General features: G+C 39.8%; 1 protein-coding gene across 1 annotated transcript in view; it reads right to left on the bottom strand.

Moving 5' to 3' along the window:
- The window catches only part of LOC140594006 (uncharacterized), a 158565-nt gene extending 137073 nt beyond the window's left edge, over window positions 1-21492 (bottom strand). Inside the window, exons 1-6 of the mRNA XM_072722107.1 lie at window positions 21472-21492; window positions 19664-20013; window positions 14971-15085; window positions 14640-14813; window positions 7179-7285; window positions 191-305 (exon numbers count right to left, since the gene is read on the bottom strand). Of these exons, the coding sequence (XP_072578208.1) occupies window positions 191-305; window positions 7179-7285; window positions 14640-14813; window positions 14971-15085; window positions 19664-20013; window positions 21472-21492 (882 nt within the window). The remainder of the gene's footprint in view (window positions 1-190; window positions 306-7178; window positions 7286-14639; window positions 14814-14970; window positions 15086-19663; window positions 20014-21471) is intronic.
- Between the last annotated feature and the right edge of the window lie 808 nt (window positions 21493-22300).

Raw genomic sequence — 22300 nt, 5'->3', positions numbered from 1 at the left:
TAGGATATCTATTGGTTTTTTTCCTAGGTAGAAAAACCTCATAGAATGAGCCTGTGTTACACATTTCAGTGATCTGAGTTTATGAAAAGTACTGGTTAATCTCGAAACCCTAGGTAAAAGAAAAAAAAAACGTTCATTCCAAGTACTTCAATCCAATCCTATTCAGGCATACATAGCTGTGACCACGCACCTGCATTAGAGCTGTCCTGTTTTCTTCATCACAGAGGTTGACCTCGCATTTCCGGTCTACCAGGAGTTTCACCATATCTGCATGGCCATTGGCACAGGCCAAATGGAGAGCAGACCTATGAAAGTGAAAGGAATTGTCAGGAAATTACACTGTACTATTTCCAAACACGAAATTAATTCATATAATTGTAAATTTTAAGGAGCCATGTTTTTCTCATGACTCCAAAACAAAGAATTATTATTCGTTTAAAGAAAGTACAATATTTATTAGTGATTATTCACCACTCTATTAAAAGAGCAGCCTATCTGTTTAGGAAGAGCATGACCTCAGGAGGCAGCTCAAGCGGAGTATGATTCCTATTTGCACTCTGTCACATAATTGCTACCTCTTATAATTATCGCAATTTCCTCATCCACAAAATGAGCATAAAAATAGTCATCTCGGGTCACCTGTCTGGCTCACTCTGAAGAGCATGGGACTCGATCTCGGGAGCCAGGGGTTCGAGCCCCCTGTTGGTTATAGAGGTTACCAAACAATAGTAATAATAAATAAAATAAAAGGTAGTTATCTCACAAGACCTCTTATCGTGATCCGTAAATGAGGATCCATGCAAAGTGTTTAGAATACTAGTTCCTAGCACAAGTATTATTATAACTATTACTACAACTTACAAAGACCCACTACAATTAGGTAAAATGATCCAATTATGCCTACTTTGCAGCCACGTTTAAGGATGAGCAAGAATACTCTATTTCAATGATTCTAAGATGCTCATTTTTGTCACCTTTTAATATGCCTGACATTGGAATCCAATTTCTAATTCAACGTGTCTTAAAACTATAGCTGGCATGATTTTTAAAAATTTCTTCTTGGTACATAAATAGTGGGGCATCATGCAATCTACGGTGCCTTAAATGAAATAATGACATATACAACAGGTCTGTTGCACTTCTAGTCATATGCTTGGAATTACACTTCAAGAACTAAAGTAATTTTCAGTAGTTGAAAGCATTAACGGTAAAAGAGACTAAAATAACAAAAGAATATTTTTAAGTAATTCTTACGTCGGTTTTCAAGGAAGTTTAAGCCAAAAGAAACTCAGGATTCAAATAAACGGGGACAGCTCATTATATTTTTCGGTGGGGGGGGGGGGGGGGCGCGGCGGTGGGGAAGCTCATTTTATTAAGCATTTTAATTAATAGAAAATGTTTAGATTCATAGAAATAAAGTATTTCCAATTACCAATATTAGTATTTAATATTATTGAAACGTCAAAAGGGCAGGTAAAGGTAATCTTTTACAATTTCCGATCTTCAGAAATGTTCTCCTTTGACAGGAAGTTCCAAGGAAAAGCTTCACGTGAGATTAAGTCCTAATACTTCCATTTAAAATTTCTCACCTTAGGGGCACCCGGGTGGCTCAGTTGATTGAGTGTCCAACTTTTGGTTTTGGCTCAGGATGATCTCAAGGTCGTAAGATGGAGCCCCACATTAGGCTCCATGCTCAGGGTGGAGTTTGCTTGGGTTCCCCTCTCCCATGACCCTCTCTCTCCTTTTAAAATAAATACATCTTTTAACATTTACAAAATAAAATAAAATTTCTCATCTTAGGATTGCCTGGCTGGCTCAGTCAGTGGAGCATGTGTCCTTAAACGTCGATCCCCACGTTGGGTAGAGAGATTACTTAAAAATGAAAGCATTAAAACCTAAATGCATAAGATTTCTCATCTTGCTCATACAGGACAACATTTAGCCTTTTTAAGATTGAAAAGATCCTGAGTAGACTATGTCTGCTACATATCCTGTGTTCAGGTTCTGTTTGGGAAATAAATGGACTAAAGAATAAATACATTTGGAGAGTTCAATAGTATTTTTTTATCTATTAATATATATACTATATTTAATATATCTACTTAAAGATATGTTAGATTTTTTATCTATTAATATATATACTATATTTAATTTATCTATTTAAAGAGATATTAGATTTATCTATTTCTTTGAGAAAGAGAGAATGCATTAGTGTGGTGAAGGGCAGACGGAGAGGGAGACAATCTCAAGCAGCCTCCCCATTGAACATGGAACCCGACAGGGGGCTCAACCCCACAATCCTAAGATCATGACCAGAGCCAAAATCAAGAGTCTGATGCTCAACAAACAGCCACCAAGACACCAGGAAAGTTCAGTACTTTTAAAGAAAACTTTTGTAAAGTAAACTAATACTTTTGAAATAGCAATAAAAATTTATATTTGCTACTTTTTTTTCAGAAGAGGGAAACAAAAATTCTATAAGCTATCGCAGTATCATTTGTATTTTTTATTTTCATAAGGATTTAACTAAAACAAAATTATTGTTAATCATTTACTTATTACACGTTATAAAGCCGCACATAACAAAATCATACGTATATATTTAATGTATGCATAATAAAATCTACAATACAGATAAAAATATTCTCCTTACTTCTGAAGAGGCTAAATAAAGGTTGTCAGAAAATACCAATCCTCGCCCATCAAATTTTTTTAAATAGAAAGAGGGGCACCTGGGTGACTCAGTCAGTTAGGCATCTGCCTTTGGCTCAAGTCATGAACCTCAGGGGTCCTGGGATCGAGTCCTACGTCATCAGGCTCCCTGCTCCACGGGGTTTCTGCTTGTCCCCCTGCCCCTCCCTGCTGCTTGTGTGCCTGATTTCTCCCTCTCAAATAAATCAGTGAAACCTCTTAAAAGTAAATAAATAGAAATTCTTTTTGTCTCTACAACAAGATTCATATTCTTGCTGTTCTCCTGGATTACTTCATTGATAATAAACCTTTGTTGGAATTTTTATATACCTTTTCCTGTAGAAATCAGAGACTTCTTTTTTAAGAAACAAGAAAACTAGTTTTATATTTTGCACATCTTTTTGGCTAACACAAAACCATTGTCTGTCTGCTTATGTGTTTGTATCATCAAACCAATTGTTTCCCCTCGTTTAATGATCCACTAAAGTACAGCTTTGCATGTTAATGTGTATCAATTATCTTTGCCACATTCAGTGGTCCCACAGTAGTCCAGCCTATGGATACACTGCTTATAATTTATACAGGCCATTAGATGAGTTCTTAATACATTGCTATTGTAAATAGTGCTGAGAAAAGCATATTGTATATTGTTTATCTTTAATTATTTACTAAAGATATTTTACATCAATAAAATTCATGGGTAAAAGGAATACATATTTTTCAATTGGGACTTAACCACCGAACTATCCGAAAAGTCAAAAACAACTTTAACCAGGAGTATAAGTACCATCATTCTTTATCTTCACAAAGCTTGCAGATGGAAAATGGGATTTTATTCCTTTTTTATTTTGGATTTTTTTTTATTTATTTGACAGAGAGAGAGAGCACCAGCAGAGGGGAGGGGCCGAGGGAAAAGCAGACTCCCCACTGACTAGGGAGCCTCACCAGGGGCTGCATCCCAGGACCCAGAGATCATAACCCTGAGAGGAAGTCGGAAGCAGCCAACTGACTGAGCCACCCAGAGCTCCCCTATTTCATTCCTTTAATACCTTCCCTGTAAAACAAAGACTTTTTTTTTTTATCTGATACACATATGTGGTAAATATTTTGCAAGGAAATTCTTTTATTATATTAATATTATTTTCTGATATACAGAGAGTTTTAATTTTTTATGTGGCTGAATCAACCTCCAGAACTCTTGCATGCATTTATTTATTTATTTATTTATTTATTTATTTATTTATTTATAAGATTTTCTTTATTTGTGAGAGACACAGGGGGAGAGAGGGAGGCAGAGACACAGGCAGAGGGAGAAGCAGGTTCCATGTAGGGAGCCCAATGTGGGACTCGATCCTGGGTTCTCCAGGATCAGGCCCTGGGCTGAAGGCGGCGCTATACCCCTGAGCCACCTGGGCTGCCCAAACTCTTGCTTTTAAAGTCATTCTTAGAATGGTCTTTGTCAACATAAAAAAATGGGCACAGAAGCATTCGTGTTTTCTTCTTTTGTACTGTATTCTGAAGATTTAACATTTTTAATCTGTATCCCATCTGGAACTTATTTTTATGAGATGAAATTCTAGCTAGTTTTCTCCAAATAGCAGATATGTCATCAACATTATGAATGATTCACCTTTTCCTTCTAATATGAAATGTCACCAGCATCAAGGTATAAAGTCTTAACATACACTTAGGTGTTTGGCATTTTCTTACGTGTTCCATTCATTTATCCGTCTTTCAGCTGTTAGTCAACGAATAATTTGCGGAAATTTAAGGTACAATTTAATAACTAGAAGGAATTCTATAAAAAAAATTTTTTTAAGTTTTTATTCTAGTTCCAGTTTGTTAACATACAGCATTGTATTAGGTGCAGGTGTACAATATAGTGAGTGATTGCAAAATTTTTCTTAATTTTATCACAATGAAAAACACAGAGACCGCACATATAAGCTCAAAATTTCTAAAACCGCAACGTTTCTATTGCGTTGTGGAATACTGATAAACACGGGAAGAGTACACATTTTCAGAAAAATGAGGCTTCCTATTCACAGACAGACAGAACCATCTTCCCAATTCCAAATCTCCTTCCAAGGTCCCTCAGTAAATGACATAGGTACAAACTCTACACAGAAGTCAGATACTGCCCTGTATCCAAAGTAATTCTGGGATTTCCTTCTCTCAGCATGCACTCTTTAATAACACTGGCACAAGATGTCCATTAAAAATAAAATACCATATATACTTAATTTCATTTCTGTTTTTCTTTTAAGATTTTATTTATTCATGAGAGACAGAGAGAGAGGCAGAGACATAGGCAGAGGGACATACAGGCTCCCTGCTAGGAACCCGACTGGGGCTCCCAGGACCCAGGATCACGACCTGAACCAAAGGCACATGCTCACCCACTCAGCCACCCAGGCGTCCCCTTAACTTCGTTTCTACTACTATTGAAAGTCCATTAAATCACGTCAAAACTGTCTGTAAAGTGCTCCCTACGGAGAATTATGAACGGGTCCAAAGGCAGCTGAAGGCATTTTGTTGCTCAGTGGGCCGGAGTAGACCCCAGGTAAGGTTCCACCACCTAGTGCTGCGGGGCCACCAGAAGATGGCCAAGGGCCCGGGCGGTCGCCCAGGCTCAGCTCTCCAGACTCAGGCCAGCAAGGTGAGCACCTCTCCCCGTCCGCCCTGCCTCCTCCCCGCCGCTGCAAAGTCCCTATCACCTGTTCATCTGGTCTCTATCATTCAAGTCATTTATCCCCAGCAACAGAATCTGCTGCACTTTCGCTGCGTTGCCCCCGCTGGCAGCTTTGTGGATCTTTCTGAGACCTCTGTCTGGGATGTGGTACCCAGGGCCCGGCGGGCGAGTTTGGTCCATTCAGACGCCGGAGCCGGCCCTCCGCGGGCTGATCTTGAAGCCCAAGGGCAGCTCGCCCCTCTTACCCCCGAAGCTAAACACTGTCTTCATCGCAAAGCTTTCCGGCTTCACAGACACAGGTTTTCGCCGCCTCTAGGGCTCAACACTTAGTGCTGGAGATAAGCCAAGCCGGCCTCGCGGCAACCTCCCAGCAACCAAGAGCCGGGGTTCAAAATCTCTCTCTGCAGAACAAATGTAACCCAGCAATGCAGCTAAACACAAATGCGCCTGTGCACCTCAGAAACTGGCGTCACTCGCCTGCTCACAAGGAGCCCATGGCCAAGAGTGCCCAAAGCGCATGTCCCAGGAGGCCCAAGCCTCTCAAATCTCCGCGATCCCCTTGACCTGGGCTGGCTTCCCCTCAAACGTTGCCGGGACGGCTGAGCATTACGGGACATTTGCAAAAGACTCTGGGGTGTGGAAAAGTAGTCTTCCGGGCCCCTGAGTGGCTCAGTGGTTGAGCATCTGCTTTCCATCAAGTCCTGATCCTGGATTTTGGGATCCAGTCCCACAGGAGACTCCCCGCAGGGAGCCTGCTTCTCCCTCTTCCTGAGTTTCTCATGAATAAATAAATGAAATCTTAAGAAAAAAATAAAAGTAGTATTTATATACGACTAGGGCTAGAGTACATGAAAGCATGTTCCCCCAGAATACTTCCCTAACAAATGCTCTCCCTCAGTTTATTCCTCTTCCACATCCCTAGGGACTCCTGTCAGTCTCCATGGAATGGAGCAGATGCAGCCAACAGAAAACTGTTCTCATGGGCAGACTTGGCAATGGGTATCATCAAGTGCAAGCTCACAAGGGGAGAACAATTCATATTCCCTAGATGAAATGAAAACGCATTTCTGCATGCCTCATAATCCTCCGATTTGGCCCAGCCTTACGTTTATATTTTCTTTGTTTTTATTTTTTGCTGTTATTCCCCAATTTAATCTTTAATCAATCCAAGATTTAGTTTGCAGTGTGGTACAACATTTAAGATTTTTTTTTTCTGAGAGAGAGAGAGAGAGAGACAGAGACAGAGAGAGAGAGAGAGAGAGAGAGAGACGGAGGAATATGAGCTGAAATCAACAAACACAAAAAATAAAAATAAACAGAGGCTTAACCAACCGAGCCACACACAGGCGCCCAACACTTAAGAACTGTTTAAAAAAATAGTTATTTGCTTCTGCTAAACAATCCATCTTTTCTCAGCTAGCTTAAAATGCCACTTTATCATACATTCTGTTATGTTTTTCTGTTTCTGGGTTTTACACTGGATTCAACTGACCTTGTATCAGTACTCTAGCATTTTAACTTCTTTATACATACGTTTTAGTATCCAATACAGGTCCATAGTTCCCCTTCTTAATCTTCTCTTTCAATATTCTCTTGGCAATATTTACCGCTACGTTACTTGAGATGAATTTTTAATCACTATGCTAAATTTAAAGAATTCATGGAGAGATATGCTGACATTTTTCACTATACCTGTAAGTTAATACTCTTCTTATTAAGTTAAACTTTTGCCTTCAGAAATTGTTACCACTCTTGACCAAATACTAAGATTCACTCACACACAAAAAAACTTTACCTTTTAGCGTTGTCAACTGCATTTACATTTGCTCCTTCTTTCACTAAAAATGCCACCATGTCCTCTTTGTTGTTATTTACAGCAACTAAAAGCGGTGTGAGGCCATCCTGTAAAAGTGCAAACATAATTTGTAATTTACAAAATTACGTATTTGGATTCATATCCAAATATGAATCGTAAAAATTCTAAACCATCCTGTAACTTAAACATGTAACATAGAAAGTAAATAAAATTAGCCCCATCGTTCTCAACCCTCCATGGTTTCACCAGCTGCTCCTTCTTTTTAAAATACTGCTTTCTCAGGGAGTGTGGGTGCCTCAGTTGGTCAAGCATCTGCCTTCAGCTCATGAGCTCAGGTCATGATCCCAGGGTCTTAGGATGGAGTCCCACTTTGGGTTCCCTCTACAGCAAGGAGTCAGCTTCTCCCTCTCCCTCTACCCCTCCTCTCCACTCGTGCTCGCTCTCCTGCTCGCTCGCTCACTGTCTCTCTCAAAAACATAAAATCTTTAAAAACGTAAAATAAAAATTATAAAATAGACCTCCTCTTCCTTTTCAAGAGACTACCTGCAGTCATTCCACAAACTCGGTTTAAACATTACCTGGCTCCAAGGATCTTTGCTTCCCTCACAATATATATCACGGTATACTCTAGTTATTTTATTGCACACCATCTAAACCAAAAGCTTCTAGAGGGGAGGATTATTTTTTATCTCTGTATCTCAACTCTCTAAAACATAGTAGTAAATATTTAAAGTATTGTTATTGATTTTAATGGATATCTCTGGAGCAGTGTTTCTTCAATTATAGTCCAAAGAACACATAATTTGCAAGAGATACTGTGCCCAAAAGAAAGATTCAATGATCATCTATGTTTGTGAAATATTACAAAACTGCACTATATATCTTGCACAAATGAACTCCATTTACATTTGCTTATCCCCATTTGACAATTCCTTTTTTTGTAGCAAACATTAATACTTGAGAAATAAGAGTTCCCAGGGAGAAGAAATGTGTGGGAAATATCAGAAAGGGAGACAGAACATAAAGACTCCTAACTCTGGGAAACGAACTAGGGGTGATGGAAGGGGAGGAGGGCGGGGAGTGGGGGTGAATGGGTGACGGGCACTGAGGGGGGCACTTGACGGGATGAGCACTGGGTGTTATTCTGTATGTTGGTAAACTGAACACCAATAAAAAATAAATTTATTATTTAAAAAAAAAAAGAGTTCCCAGGGATATAGTTTGAAGAACTCTCCAATAAAAAGTTAAGGGTTTTCTCCAGGTTGTACAAACTTGCTTGATTCTCTTCTATCAACGGTATGGGGATCCCAGATGTCAACATAAAACACTCCTGCTCCAAATGAGTCACTGAGGAGATGGACTCTGAATGAAAAGAGCTAGGTTTCAGGGTAGCTGGTTGCGTAGCCAGTGAGTGACTCTTGGTTTTATCTCAGGTGTGATCTCAGGGTCGTGGGATCCAGCCCCACATTGGATTCTGGGCTCCCCTGGCACTCAGCACCAAGTCTGTTTAAGACACTCTCTCTCTCCCTCTCCCTCTCCACCTCCCCCTCCCCCACAAGCCTGTGCATATGTGTGTGCTGTCTCTCTAAAACACATAAATAACTCTTTTAAACTAAAAAGAAGGGGATCCCTGGGTGGCGCAGCAGTTTGGCGCCTGCCTTTGGCCCAGGGCGCGATCCTGGAGACCGGGGATCGAATCCCGCATCAGGCTCCCGGTGCATGGAGCCTGCTTCTCCCTCCGCCTGTGTCTCTGCCTCTCTCTCTCTCTCTGTGACTATCATAAAAAAAAAAAAAAAAAAAAAAAACTAAAAAGAAAAATAAATAAAAATAAAAGAAACAAGCTTCAAATGAACTTTGACCGCTTAATACTAAATAATCTTTGGTTAAGGAGGACACACAATGAGATGAGCACTCGGTGTTATCCTTTATGTGGGCCAATTGAACTCCAATAAAAAAATTTTTTTTTAAATTAAAAAAATAAGAACAATAAAATATTAAAAATAAGTAACTACATAAATAGTACTTGGACTTTCCCCTATTATAGCATGATAAAGTTTTATCTTAACAGTTAGAAAGCTCAGTATGAGATTTTTTTTTCATTTTACCCGTTTATTTAAATTCAATTCATTACCATATAGTGTATTATTAGTTTCAGAGGTAGTAGTCAGTGATTCCTCAGTCTTATGTAACACCCAGGACTCATTCCATCATGTGCCCTCCTTAATGTCCATCACCCAGTTATCCCATCCTCCCACTCCACCCCTCCAGTGACCTTCAGTTTGGCTCCTATGATTAAGAGTCTCTTATGCTTTGTCTCCCTCAGTCTCTCCGGTTTAAGTTTTCCTCTTCTTCCCCTATGATCCTCTGTCTTCTTTCTTATATTCCACATATCAATGAGATCATATGAGAATTGTCTTTCTCTGACTTAGGGTATTACGCTAAGTGAATTAAGTCAATATGAGATTTTATTCTCAATTATACTGATTCTGGGAACCTGACGCACATCTACTTCTAAAAAAAAAACCTGTTTGTATTCTAGTTTCTACTATCATTGCTACTTATGATTACTTTATAATTTAGACAAAGTGTAAATCAGAAATAAAAATGTCATCACTTATCAATAAAAATTCTAATACTAGATGAGCACTGGGTGTTTACATGTTGGGAAACTGAGTCTAAGTAAAAAATATTATTCAAAAATTCTAATACAGCTTTATACGGATTATTTTTAGTATAATATAAGCTACTAAATTAATTGCATATTTAGGGAATAATACCAAGGAGAAAGATAATATTGTCTGAAATATGCATAATCTATCCAAGTAGAACCAGGATTAACCTCATATGGCTTGCAGATATTCCAAAAGGAACATGATTACCGTACATATAAAGAAAAAATGTTTGTGAAAAAACCGACTTTCAATTCCTAACTTAGAAAATTCATCCCGAGGCACTTGGGTGACTCAGAGGTTGAACATCATTATCCCAGGGTCCTGGGATCGAGCCCACATCAGGATCCCCATAAGAGTCTGCTTCCCCCGTGCCTAGCTCTCTGCCTCTCTCTCTCTCTGGGTCTCTCATGATTACTGAATAAAGTAATGAAAAAAAATTAGGAGACAAAGAAACTGAAAATTCAATCTGAATCCTAAGAAATTAACAGAAGATACAAAAAATATATTATCAATTAACAGGGATTGTCTTGAAAATCTTGAAATCTTTATCAACATATACCATAAAACAGTAATTGTAAACTCAGTGCTTATGGAGGCAAAGCAGGTGACACGAGTCAGTGAAGAACCTAGTTGGGGACACAAGCAAACTGGAGACACATGCCTCATATAAAGGGACAGCCTCTGCACAGCATACCAAACAGCAACATGGGCTCAAGGTACCAGAAGTCATCTATAAGAAAAGCTCAAAATCCAGAATTCTACATGCGTGTCATAATTTTAAATCTTAGCTCAACTGACAGTGGAAACTAAATATATCCGGGGGCTACGATTAGTCTATAGCCTACTTGTGTTTTTGTATTTGCTGTGACTGTTTCTAATGGCTGTGCATAAAACAAATACTTGAACATCAAACCTTTCCTAAAGCATCAGGATCATGTTTTACCAACAAATTAGGCCCCACCTTCTAATGAAAATTGCTGTGAAGACTCATAACACCTACTGTCAGAATTTTCCAATGCTTGTTTCAACTACAATCTATTTGTATTTACTTCCCTCAGATTGCTAACCGAACAGGCAATGAGTTCAGAGGAATGCTGAAGCAAAGTTATTAAAACAATTACCATCTGTATTGTCACTAACTACATGCTGAATGTTTAACACTACTGCCCTGATTATGCCAGGGCCCTATGAATTTGAAAGACATCCTAAGAGAGTCTATCGCACAGCTTCAACTAAAAAGGAAGGTTCATGGATTTCTACTGCTGCTATTGGGAAAACCCTGCTTGTAATAATCAGAATGGTAGCAAAACACGTAAAATCTTTAAAGGGTCAGACTCTACTTATTAAAAGACTACTCATAAAGACTTCCCATCTGGGTGCCAGGGAATGACTGATAGTTGGAGAAAAGGTAACTATTTTTCAGCCAACAAAGATGCCCAATAATTTTCATCTGTAATTCTCATAGACATACAGACAGATGAAAGAGTGGAAGCAAGTAGCCAGTATCAAACGTCAGCGCTTGCAGAGATTTAATATTTTTACATCTCTAAATTTGTATACGTATACTTACCCATTCAGTAGTTCTTGGCCAAGAGTTGTATAAGAATCTCAAAAAACTATTTCCAAATCTCTATGTACACGTTATTGGACTTACTCCGTTGAAAGCTTCACAGGACAGTTTTGGCTTGCAGATTCTTTTAAAGTTCCCTAGTTGACTGTGATTCACCAGCACAATTCTAGCTGAGAACTAGTGCAGTACACAACCACGTCAGTCTCCTCTTTCACCTATGTGGCCAATTCTCCCTATCGCTTGAGGATTCCGCCAAAAACAGAAATGAATCATTTATCAAACCTGCATTCAATTTCCATGGCTAGAGGTTATAACAAGGACCAGTAAACTCAAAAATGTAACTTCCTTCCATTATTTACACACTCCTTACTTCCCATCAAGACATTCTAGATTTGCAAGCAGAGTTTAGAGTTTTGTCTAAGTGGCTATTGCTGCCAAATACGATACTGTATCAGTTGATTATTTCTTCTTTCCTCTTCTTGGCCACTTTTTTAATAAATAGTTTTATTTACTCATTCATGAGAGACCGAGAGAGAGAGAGAGAGAGGCAGAGACACAGGCAGAGGGAAAAGCAGGCTCCACTCGAGTAGCCTGATGTGGGACTCGATCCTGGGACCACGGGATCATGCCCTGAGCTCAAGGCACATGCTCAATCGCTGAGCCGCCCAGGTGACCCTCTTCTTGCCCACATAATCAACCATCTGTTCACTGCCAATCTGATTTCCTCAGAGTCCTCCTAGACTTCATCTCTAGACAAGTATAGGGAACCAAGTGAGTGTGTTGTAAAGTAAGAATTATTATCCCTGCAAATTGAAGACACCTTGCCTAAACATAAAACCGAAGAAAGACCAACACAATAAAAATAAAAAAAAAAACTCTTCTAGTTATTTCCCCTCATTTGACGATTTTCCAAATTGCTCGGCATATTTCTGACTTCTTTCTCCTTTTCCCCTCTTTTGTCCCTCTTAAGTCAAGGCTGATAAAAGATAAACTCCGACCCTGTTAATAAATCGCTTTTTGATCAAATAGGAACTTCTCAACGGCAGCAAGATTTGATACTGTAAAACACATTTGTTTTGTGTTTTAAGACAAAGCGTGTTTCCAACGCAGATTTTGCTTTCCTCTGTTGTTTGACACTAAATAATAAAACTGGGTCAGAAAAAATTTCTGAAAATAAAGTTTCAGAACACATTCTGTGTTCTCATAAATATTTGCCATAAATACATAAAAGAAAGCTGCATTCTCTAATGCTTCTTCAGAGGTATCATTCTTTAGGGGCAACTGAGTGGCTCAGTCCATTGAGCATCTGACTCTTGGTCTAAACTCACGTGATGATCAGAGTCATAAGATCCAGCCCTGAGCCAGGCTCAGCACAAAGTCTACTTCAGATTCTCACCCTCTTTCTTTCCCTCTGCCCCCACACCACCCCCTGCTTGCACATGCTCGCTCACTTCCTCTAAAATAAATAAAATCTCACGGCTGAGTAATATTCCATTGCGTACATATACCACGGATTACTCAGCAATTAGAAACAAAAAATACCCACCATCTGCTTCAACATGGATGGAACTGGAGGGTATTGTGCTGAGTGTGTAAGTCAATCACAGAAGGACAAACATTATATGGTCTCATTCATTTGGGGAATATAACAAAGTGAAAGGGAATAAAGGGGAAAGGACAGAAAACGAGTGGAAATATCAGTGAGGGCGACAGAACATGAGAGACTCCTAACTCTGGGAACCAAACAAGGGGTGGTGGAAAGGGAGGTGGGTGGGGGGTTGGGGTGACTGGGTGACGGGCACCAAGGGGGGGGCACTTGATGGGACAAGCACAGAGCGCTGTGCTATACGTTGGCAAACTGAACTCCAACTAAAAAAAATAAAATAAAAAACAAAAAGATAAAATAAATAAACAAACCCCGGAATGTGAGCTGAAAAGAAAGAAAGAAAGAAGAAAGAAAAAAGAAAGAAAGGAAGAAAGGAAGGAAGGAAGGAAGGAAGGAAGGAAGGAAGAAAGAAAGAAAGAAAGAAAGAAAGAAAGAAAGAAAGAAAGAAGAAAGAAAGATTAAAAAAAAAGGAAGGAAGGAAGGAAGGACGGAAGGTAGGAAGGTAGGTAGGAAGGAAGGAGTATTATGGTGAGCCTGGGTGACTCAGTGGGTCAAGCATCTCCCTCTGGTTATGGTCATGATCCCACTCCTGACATCAAGCCCCGTGCATCAGGCTACCTGGCTCAGTGGGAAGGCCTCTTCTTCCCCTACCTCTGCCTTTCCTCCCTACTCATGTTTGCTCTCTCTCATGCTCTCTTTCTCTCAAATAAATAAAATCTTCAAAAATAAAAAGTATTGTTATTTAAAGCAAAAGCTTAGACAATTATTTCAAAATATTTTCATTCAGGAAATGCTTCAGCTTCCAAATATGAAAAATCGACCCTATCTATGGCACGCAACAGTGTTTCTGCAAGGGCAGCCACTGAAGGTAATGCACGTCAAAGAAAGCACAGGGAGACTGGCGAGTGTGGTCATTGCCAGCTCCCCATAGACACCTACCACCCCACTGAGGAACTACACAGGCTGAGCAGGAGCTACTCTCTGGAATGGGAGACCTCACCGTGGCACATGGCTGGCAGAGTGGCTACCAGCACAAGTAGATGCCCCCTGTAGGATGTCATGACCTGATCCCCTTGCTCTCATCTTCTGAACCTTAGGGCCTAGAGCGCCCATGGCCTATTACAACTTGCAGCTTTCTCCTCCCATTTACACTCACCCAAGCTACTCCTCTGGGTCACGGTCTCCTACTTATCCCCAGAAGCATTCATCTCCTAAGCCCCCACACAAGCATTCGGCCTCCATCATCACCACTCTCCACTCTAGGCCTTCAATCCTTTCTGGGCTCTGAGAGCACCATCTACTCCCAGGCACTAATGGGAAGATTTTCTTTCTGGGGTGGAAGGGTCGCTAGCAGACAGAAAGTTGCCTTTCTATATGCATTACTTTTCTCTTTCCCTCCCCCTGCCTTGCTTTTGGAGTTGTTTCCATGATGACAGGACCGGATGTATAAAATTCCGTGTCCATGTGTTCATATGTGCCTATGTACATATATATGTACGTATATATATATAAAAAACCTTTTTGAAGCTATATATATATGTATATATATTTAGAACATGAAATACTTTGTCAAAAAAAAAGTTCATCTGTACCTTGTTTTTGGCCTCTATATCTGCTTTGTGTAAAAGCAGCTTCTTTGCTATGGAGACGTTCTCTTCAGAGACCGCATAATGGAGAGCGGTGTTGCCCTCGTTGTCCGTAATATTTGGATCACCACCGTGTTTCAGCACAATAGTTGCACATTCCTCTTCTTGGCATTGTACAGCCTGTCAGCATTACACCAAGAAACAGAATGTAAGTTCTGGGAATTTAAAGGAAACATGCCACAAGTTTCACCAATGAGTTATGTTTAAATGCAACAAATGTTCATTCCAAGTACTTCAATCCAATCCATCTCAGGCAGATATAGCTGTGACCACGCACCTTCATTAGAGGTGTCCTGTTTTCATCATCACGGGGGTTGAGCTGGCATTTCCGGTCTACCAGGAGAAACACCACATCTGCATGGCCACAGGCACAGGCCAAGTGGAGAGCAGTCCTATGATTGTGAAAGAACTTGTCAGGAAATTACAGTATACCCTTTCAAAACATGCAAATTAATTCATGTAATTGTAAATGTTAAATAGTATGTTATTCTCATGACTCCAAAACAAAGATTTAGTTTTCTTTGGAAGAAAGTACAAGATTTATTAGTGATTATTCACCACTCTATTAAAAGAACAGCCTATCTGTTTAGGAAGAGCATGATATCAGGAGGCAGCTCAACCTGGGTTTGATTCCTACTTGAACTCTGTCACTTAACAGTGACCACTTAGCCTTATCGCAATTTCCACATCCACAAAATGAGCATAAAAATAGTCATCTCGGGTCACCTGTCTGGCTCACTCTGAAGAGCATGGGACTCGATCTCAGGAGCCAGGGGTTCGAGGACCCTGTTGGGTATAGAGGTTACCAAACAATAATAAATAAAATAAAAGTTATCTCACAATAATTAGTTATCTCACAAGACCTCTTGTCGTGATCCTTAAGCGAGGATCCATGCAAAGTGTTTAGAATACTAGTTCCTAGCACAAGTATTATTGTAACTATTACTACAACTTACAAAGACCCACTACAATTAGGTAAAATGATCCAATTATGCCTACTTTGCAGCTACGTTTAAGGATGAGCAAGAATACTCTATTTATTTCAATGATTCCAAGATGCTCATTTTGTCACCTTTTAATATCTCTGACATTGGAATCCAATTTCTTTTTTTTTTTTAAACTAATGATTTTTTTTATTTATTTTTTTTTAATTTTTACTTATTTATGATAGTCACAGACAGAGGAAGAGAGAGGCAGAGACACAGGCAGAGGGAGAAGCAGGCTCCATGCACTGGGAGCCCGACGTGGGATTCGATCCCAGGTCTCCAGGATCGCGCCCTGGGCCAAAGGCAGGTGCCAAATCGCTGCGCCACCCAGGGATCCCTGGAATCCAATTTCTAATTCAAAATGTCTTAAAACTATAACTGGAATGATTTTTAAAAATTTCTTCTTGGAGTTAAAAATAGATCTGCCATATGAGCCAGCAATTACACTGCTGGGGATTTACCTCAAAGATACAGATGCAATGAAACGCAGGGACACTTGCACCCCGATGTTTATAGCAATGTCCACAATAGCCAAACTGTGGAACGAGCCTCGGTGCCCATTAAAAGATGAATGGATAAAGAAGATGTGGTTTATGTATACAATGGAATATTGCTCAGTCATTAGCCACGAGAAATACCCACCATTTATTTGCGTAGACGTGGATGGAACTGGAGGGTATTATGCTGAGTGAAGTAAGTCAATCGGAGAAGGATAAACATTATATGGTCTCATTCATTTGGGGAATATAAAAAATAGGGAAAGGGAATAAAGGGGAAAAGAGAAAAAATGACTGGGAAATATCAGAAAGGGAGACAGAACATGAGAGACTCCTAATTCTTGGAAACGAACTATGGGGTGTGGAAGGGGATGTGGGCGGGGGGTGAGGTGACTGGGTGATGGGCATCAGGGGGGCACTTGATGTGATGAGCACTGAGTGTTATTCTGTATGGTCGCAAATTGAACACCAATAAAAAATAAATTTACATTAAAAAAAAAAAAACCCACAAGCCTTTCCTAAGGAATTCGCTTCCTCAGAGTCCCTCTTCCCCATTTGAATGTTAACATTTTCTTAAATTTCTTCTGTCAATAAAAGTACCTTTGTATCAAGAAACACACACACACACACACACACAAATTTCTTCTTGGTACATAAATAGTGGGGCATCATACAATCTACGGTGTGCCTTAAATGATATAATGACATGTACAGCAGGTCTGTTACACTTCTAGTCATATGCTTGGAATTATATTGTTGAAGAACTAAAATAATTTTTAGTTGAAAGAATTATGGGAATAGAGGACTAAAAGAACAAAATAATTTATTTAAAGTTACCCTTACTTTGATTTTCAAGGAATTTTAAGCCAAAAGAACTCAGGATTCAAAGAAATGGGAACAGCTCATTATGTTTTTTTGGGGGGGGGGCTCATTTTAATTAATAGAAAATGTTTAGATTCATAGAAATCAAGTATTTCCAGTTACCAATATTAGTATTTAATATTATTGAAATGTCAAAGGGTTGGGAAATCTTTTACAATTTCCGATCTTCAGAAATGTTTTCCTTTGACAGGAAGTTCCAAGGAAAAGCTTCACGTGAGATTAAGTCCTAACACTTCCATTTAAAATTTCTCACCTTAAAAAAAAAAAAAAAAAAAAAAAAATTCTCACCTTAGGGGCACCCGGGTGGCTCAGTTGATTGAGTGTCCAACTTTTGGTTTTGGCTCAGGATGATCTCAAGGTCGTAAGATGGAGCCCCACATTAGGCTCCATGCTCAGGGTGGAGTTTGCTTGGGTTCCTCTCTCTCCCTCTGTCCCTCCCCTCTCCCATGACCCTCTCTCTCCTTTTAAAATAAATACATCTTTTAACATTTACAAAATAAAATAAAATCTCTCATCTTAGGATTGCCTGGCTGGCTCAGTCAGTAGAGCATATGTCCTTAAATATCGAGCCCCATGTTGAGTAGAGATATTACTTAAGAATCAAAGCTTTAAAAACTAAGTACATAAAATTTCTCATCTTGCTCATACAGGACAACATGAAGTCTTTTTAAGATTGAAAAGATCCTGAGTAGACTATGTCTGTTACATAACCTGTGTTCAGGTTCTGTTTGAGAAATAAATGGACTGAAAAAATACATAAATACATTTGGAGAGCTCAATAGTTTTTAAAGATTTATCTATCTCATTGAGAAAGAGAGAATGCATGAGTGTGGTGAAGGGCAGACGGAGAGGGAGACAATCTCAAGCAGCCTCCCCATTGAACATGGAGCCCGACAGGGGGCTCAACCTGTCCTAAGATCAATCCTAAGATCCTGACCAGAGCCAAAATCAAGAGTCTGATGCTCAACAAACAGCCACCAAGGCACCAGGAGAGTTCAGTACTTTTAAAGAAAACTTTTGTAAAGTAAACTAATACTTTTGAAATAGCAATAAAAATTTATATTTGCTATTTTTAAATTTTTTTTTCAGAAGAGGGATACAACAAAAATTCTATAAGCTTTCACAATATCATTTATATTTATATTTTTCATTTTCATAAGGATTTAACTAAAACGAAATTATTGTTAATCATTTACTTATTACATGTTATAAAGCTGCACATAATAAAACCATATGTATATATTTAATGTATGCATAATAAAAGCTACAATATGGATAAAAATATTCCCCTTACTTCTGAAGAGGCTAAAAGTTGTCAGAAAATACCAATCCTCGGCCATCAAATTTTTTTTAAATAGAAAGAGGGCACCTATGTGATTCAATCAGTTAGGCATATGCCTTCGGCTCAAGTCATGGACCTGGGGTCCTGGGATCAAGCCCTACGTCATCAGGCTCCCTGTTCCACAGGGTTTCTGCTTGTCCCCCTGCCCCTCACTGCTGCTTGTATGCCTGGTCTCTCTCTCAAATGAATCAATAAAATCTCTTAAAAGTAAATAAGTAGAAACTATTTTTTGTCTACACAAGATTCATATTCTTACTGTTCTCCTGGATTACTTCATTGATAATAAATCTTTGTTGGAATTTTTATGTATCTTTCCTATAGAAATCACAGATTTAAGAAAATGAAAAATGCACTTAGAATCCAAATGTTCGAAGATAACTAATTTCATATTTTGCACATCTTTTTGGCTAACACAAAACCATTGTCTGCTTTTGTGTTTGCATCATCAAAACAATTTCTCTCTCATTTAATGATCCACTAAAGTACAGCTTTGCATGTGAATGTGTATCAATTATCTTTGCCACATTCAGTGGTCACATGGGAGTCCAGCCTATGGATACACTGCCATTTATTTATGGCCAGTAAGCGGCCATTAAGTGACTTCTTAATACACTGCTATTGTAAATAGTGCTGAGAAGAGCATATCGTATATTACTTATTTCTAATTATTTCCTAAAGATATTTTACATCAATAAACTTCATGGCTAAAGCTTATTTTTCAATGTGGTGCTTACCCACCAAACTCTCCGAAAAGTCCAAAACAACTTAAATTTTAAGCAGTAGTATAAGCAACATCATTCCTTATCTTCACAAAGCTTGAGATGGAAAATGGGATTTTATTCCTTTTACTTTATATTTTATTTCATTTATTTGAAATTAAGAACACCAGCAGAGGGAGGGGGAAAGAGAAAAAGCAGACTCCCCACTGAGCAGGGAGCCTCACCAGGGGCTAAGTCCCATGACCCAGAGATCATGACCCTGAGAGGAGGTCAGAAGAGGCCAACTGACAGCCATCCAGGGGCCCCTATCTCATTCCTGTAATAACTTCCCTGTAAAACGAAGATATATGTTCTCTTTCTGATAACCATATGTTGTAAATATTTTGCAAGTACATCCTCTTTTATTTTGTTAATATTACTTTCTGATACAGAGGGGTCTTTTATGTGGCTGAATCAACCTCCAGAATTTTTGCTTTTAATGTCATGAGCCCCTCGGCCGCCCGCCCCGCCTCCTCCCGCCCGCCTGCCTCAAAAGCCCTGTTACCTGTTCCTCTTGTCCCTTTCATTTGAGCCGTTTAAACCGAAATACAGTACCCGCTCCACTTTTCTTACATTCCCCGTGACCGCAGCTTTGTGGATTTTTCTAAGATCTTGACTGTCGATGTGGTACCTGGGGCCGGAATCAGTCACAGGTGGCAAGCTGGCCTTCTGAGGCCGGACTTTCAGCGGGCCCCCGCCCAACAACATTGTAAATCTCTTTTGCAGAACGAAGCCAACAGGCTTCAGTGACACAGGTTTCACCGCCTCTAGTGCGATACACTCCCGCGCCAGCAACAAGGCAAGTGCACCTCGCCTCAACGTCCCAGGGACTAAGCCCAACGACTTAGAATCTTCCTACGCAGAACCACGGTAACCTAGCAACGCTGCTAACCGCCAATGCGCCTGCGCACCTCAGAAACTGGCACTCCTGCGCATGCGCACAGAGGGCAGTGGCCAAGGGTGCCCAAAGCATATGTGCGAGGAGGCCCAAGCCTCCCAAATCTCTGCGATCCCCTGTGAGCTGGGCTGGCTTCCCTTCAGACGTTGGTGGGAAGGCTGAGCGTTTGGGGACTTTTGCAAAAGCCTCTGGGGTGTGGAAAAGTAGTCTTCCGGGCCCCTGAGTGGCTCAGTAGTTGAGCGTCTGTCTGCCTTTGGCTTCGGTCATGATCCGGGGCGTCCTGGGATCAAGTCTTGCATCGCACACCCCACAGGGAGCCTGCTTCTCCCTCTGCCTGTGTCTCCGCCTCGCTCTGTATCTCTCATTTGAAAATAAATATAATCTTGAAAAAAAATGTATCTCAAAGTAACTTCAAAGAATTGAGAAAGAATAATTCTAACTATAAGAAGTGATTAAAAATGAGACTATAAGCAGCTGATGAATTACACTAATCCCACTAAAAAACAGGCTTCAATAGTTTAGTGATTAATATCAAATATGAATCTTTTCTCCATCCTAAGATGTACCATGATAACTTCATCAAAAATTGTAATTGTGGAAAGAAGACAAGCAGAAAAGTAATTTCTAGAATGAATTTCTAGAAAGTTACTAGAAGATGCTGAAAGACTGTGTAGGAAAGTCTCCCGGCTGATTTGGCCGGGAGAACACTGTGATGCTCCGGGCTCAGAGATGCCAGGCAGGAGGATGCCGAACACCTCAACACTGAGAGGGGCTCTTTTCCTTTAGCCCCGGGGACAGCAGACCCCAAGGAGCCCCAGGAAAGAAAGCCACTGTACTCTGTAATCCACAACCTCTGCTCCCATGACCAAGAGTAACTGCTTTTTCAACCCCTTCACTCAAAAGCGGAGTTTTTTCTCAATCTTGGCATTACTGACACTTTAGGCTGGATGATTTGTTATGGGGGGCCTGTCCTGTCCATTATAGGATGTGTAACAGTGCCCCTGAGGACCCCAAGCGCTGCAAAATCACTTTTCCCCCAACACCCCCTCTTCCACAACATCTGAAAACCACTGTTCTATAGAGAAGCTCAGCAGTCACCAAGCCCTGTCCAGACACAAAGAGCTTCCAATCAGCCTTTTAACACCTCACTATCAGATACAGGCAGATAACCAAGAGTTAACAGACCTCTGACAAAATCAACACCAAGCAAACAGAAACAAAGTTCCAGAGTAAATACACATTGTGGATGAAGCAAGATTTAAAGTAAGAACAAAACCACTCTACTGAGAAGCCATCAACCAGCAGAAATAGCTTCAGGTTAACAGCACAGAATCCACCAGAGTCAGACCACAGGGGTTCAAGGCAAGCTCCACCACCTAACCAGCTGTGTAACTGGAGTCAAATCCGTGCCTTACTCTTCTAATCTTCATCCCCATTTTGAAGCGATGAAGATTAGTATGTAACTCTTAGGGTTGCTGGAAGAATTAAACACGGGATTTAGGACTTTGACAAGCACATGGAACCATAGTGAGGAATCGATAAATAAGGGATTTCTTTGGTTTGTTTTAATTATTCTTAAAAACATTTGGTACTGTATCCATGAAGTAACACTGGGATGCTACGGAAAAGGAACAGATACACTCTAGCCCACATACCGCCCACAAGAAAAATAATTGAATTAAAATTATGGCAGGAAATTCTTTAAAAATTAAATAGAGAAATAAAAATAAAAGTTGAGGATCCATCTCAGAAAGCAAAATCTGAGAAAAGAACAAAAAAATAAGGCCTACTAAACCAGAATGATCAACTTGCACCTAAAAGAACTTCCAGAAAGAGCAGAGGGAATAAAATCACTGAGGAAATAAGAACTAAAGAACACAAGTGTCCAAATGGAAAAGGCCCAGGGCATCTACGCACCGCAATAAACACAACAATAACAGATGTGTATAGACCACCCCCAACACTGACACTAACTGTGCAATTCCTGCCTCAACCCATGTTTGCCTGATGGTGCTAATTAGTAAGAAAATTGGAATTACTGAAAGATGAAGATCACACATAAACTTCAAATTGGTCTTTCATTTTCTAATGTTTCCAGCTTGGAAATATAAATATAAATATATTCTTGTTAATAGGTTACCTTCTGAGCATCTGTTCAAGACTTACTTGTAGACTCAAAGAGGACTTCCACTTTTAAAATTCTACCTAAATCACAAGTATTAAAATCTTCACAAATTCACATGA

Source organism: Vulpes vulpes, chromosome 9 (assembly GCF_048418805.1).
Source record: "Vulpes vulpes isolate BD-2025 chromosome 9, VulVul3, whole genome shotgun sequence".
NCBI classification, from domain to species: domain Eukaryota; kingdom Metazoa; phylum Chordata; class Mammalia; order Carnivora; family Canidae; genus Vulpes; species Vulpes vulpes.
This window is presented reverse-complemented; position numbering and strand designations above follow the sequence as displayed.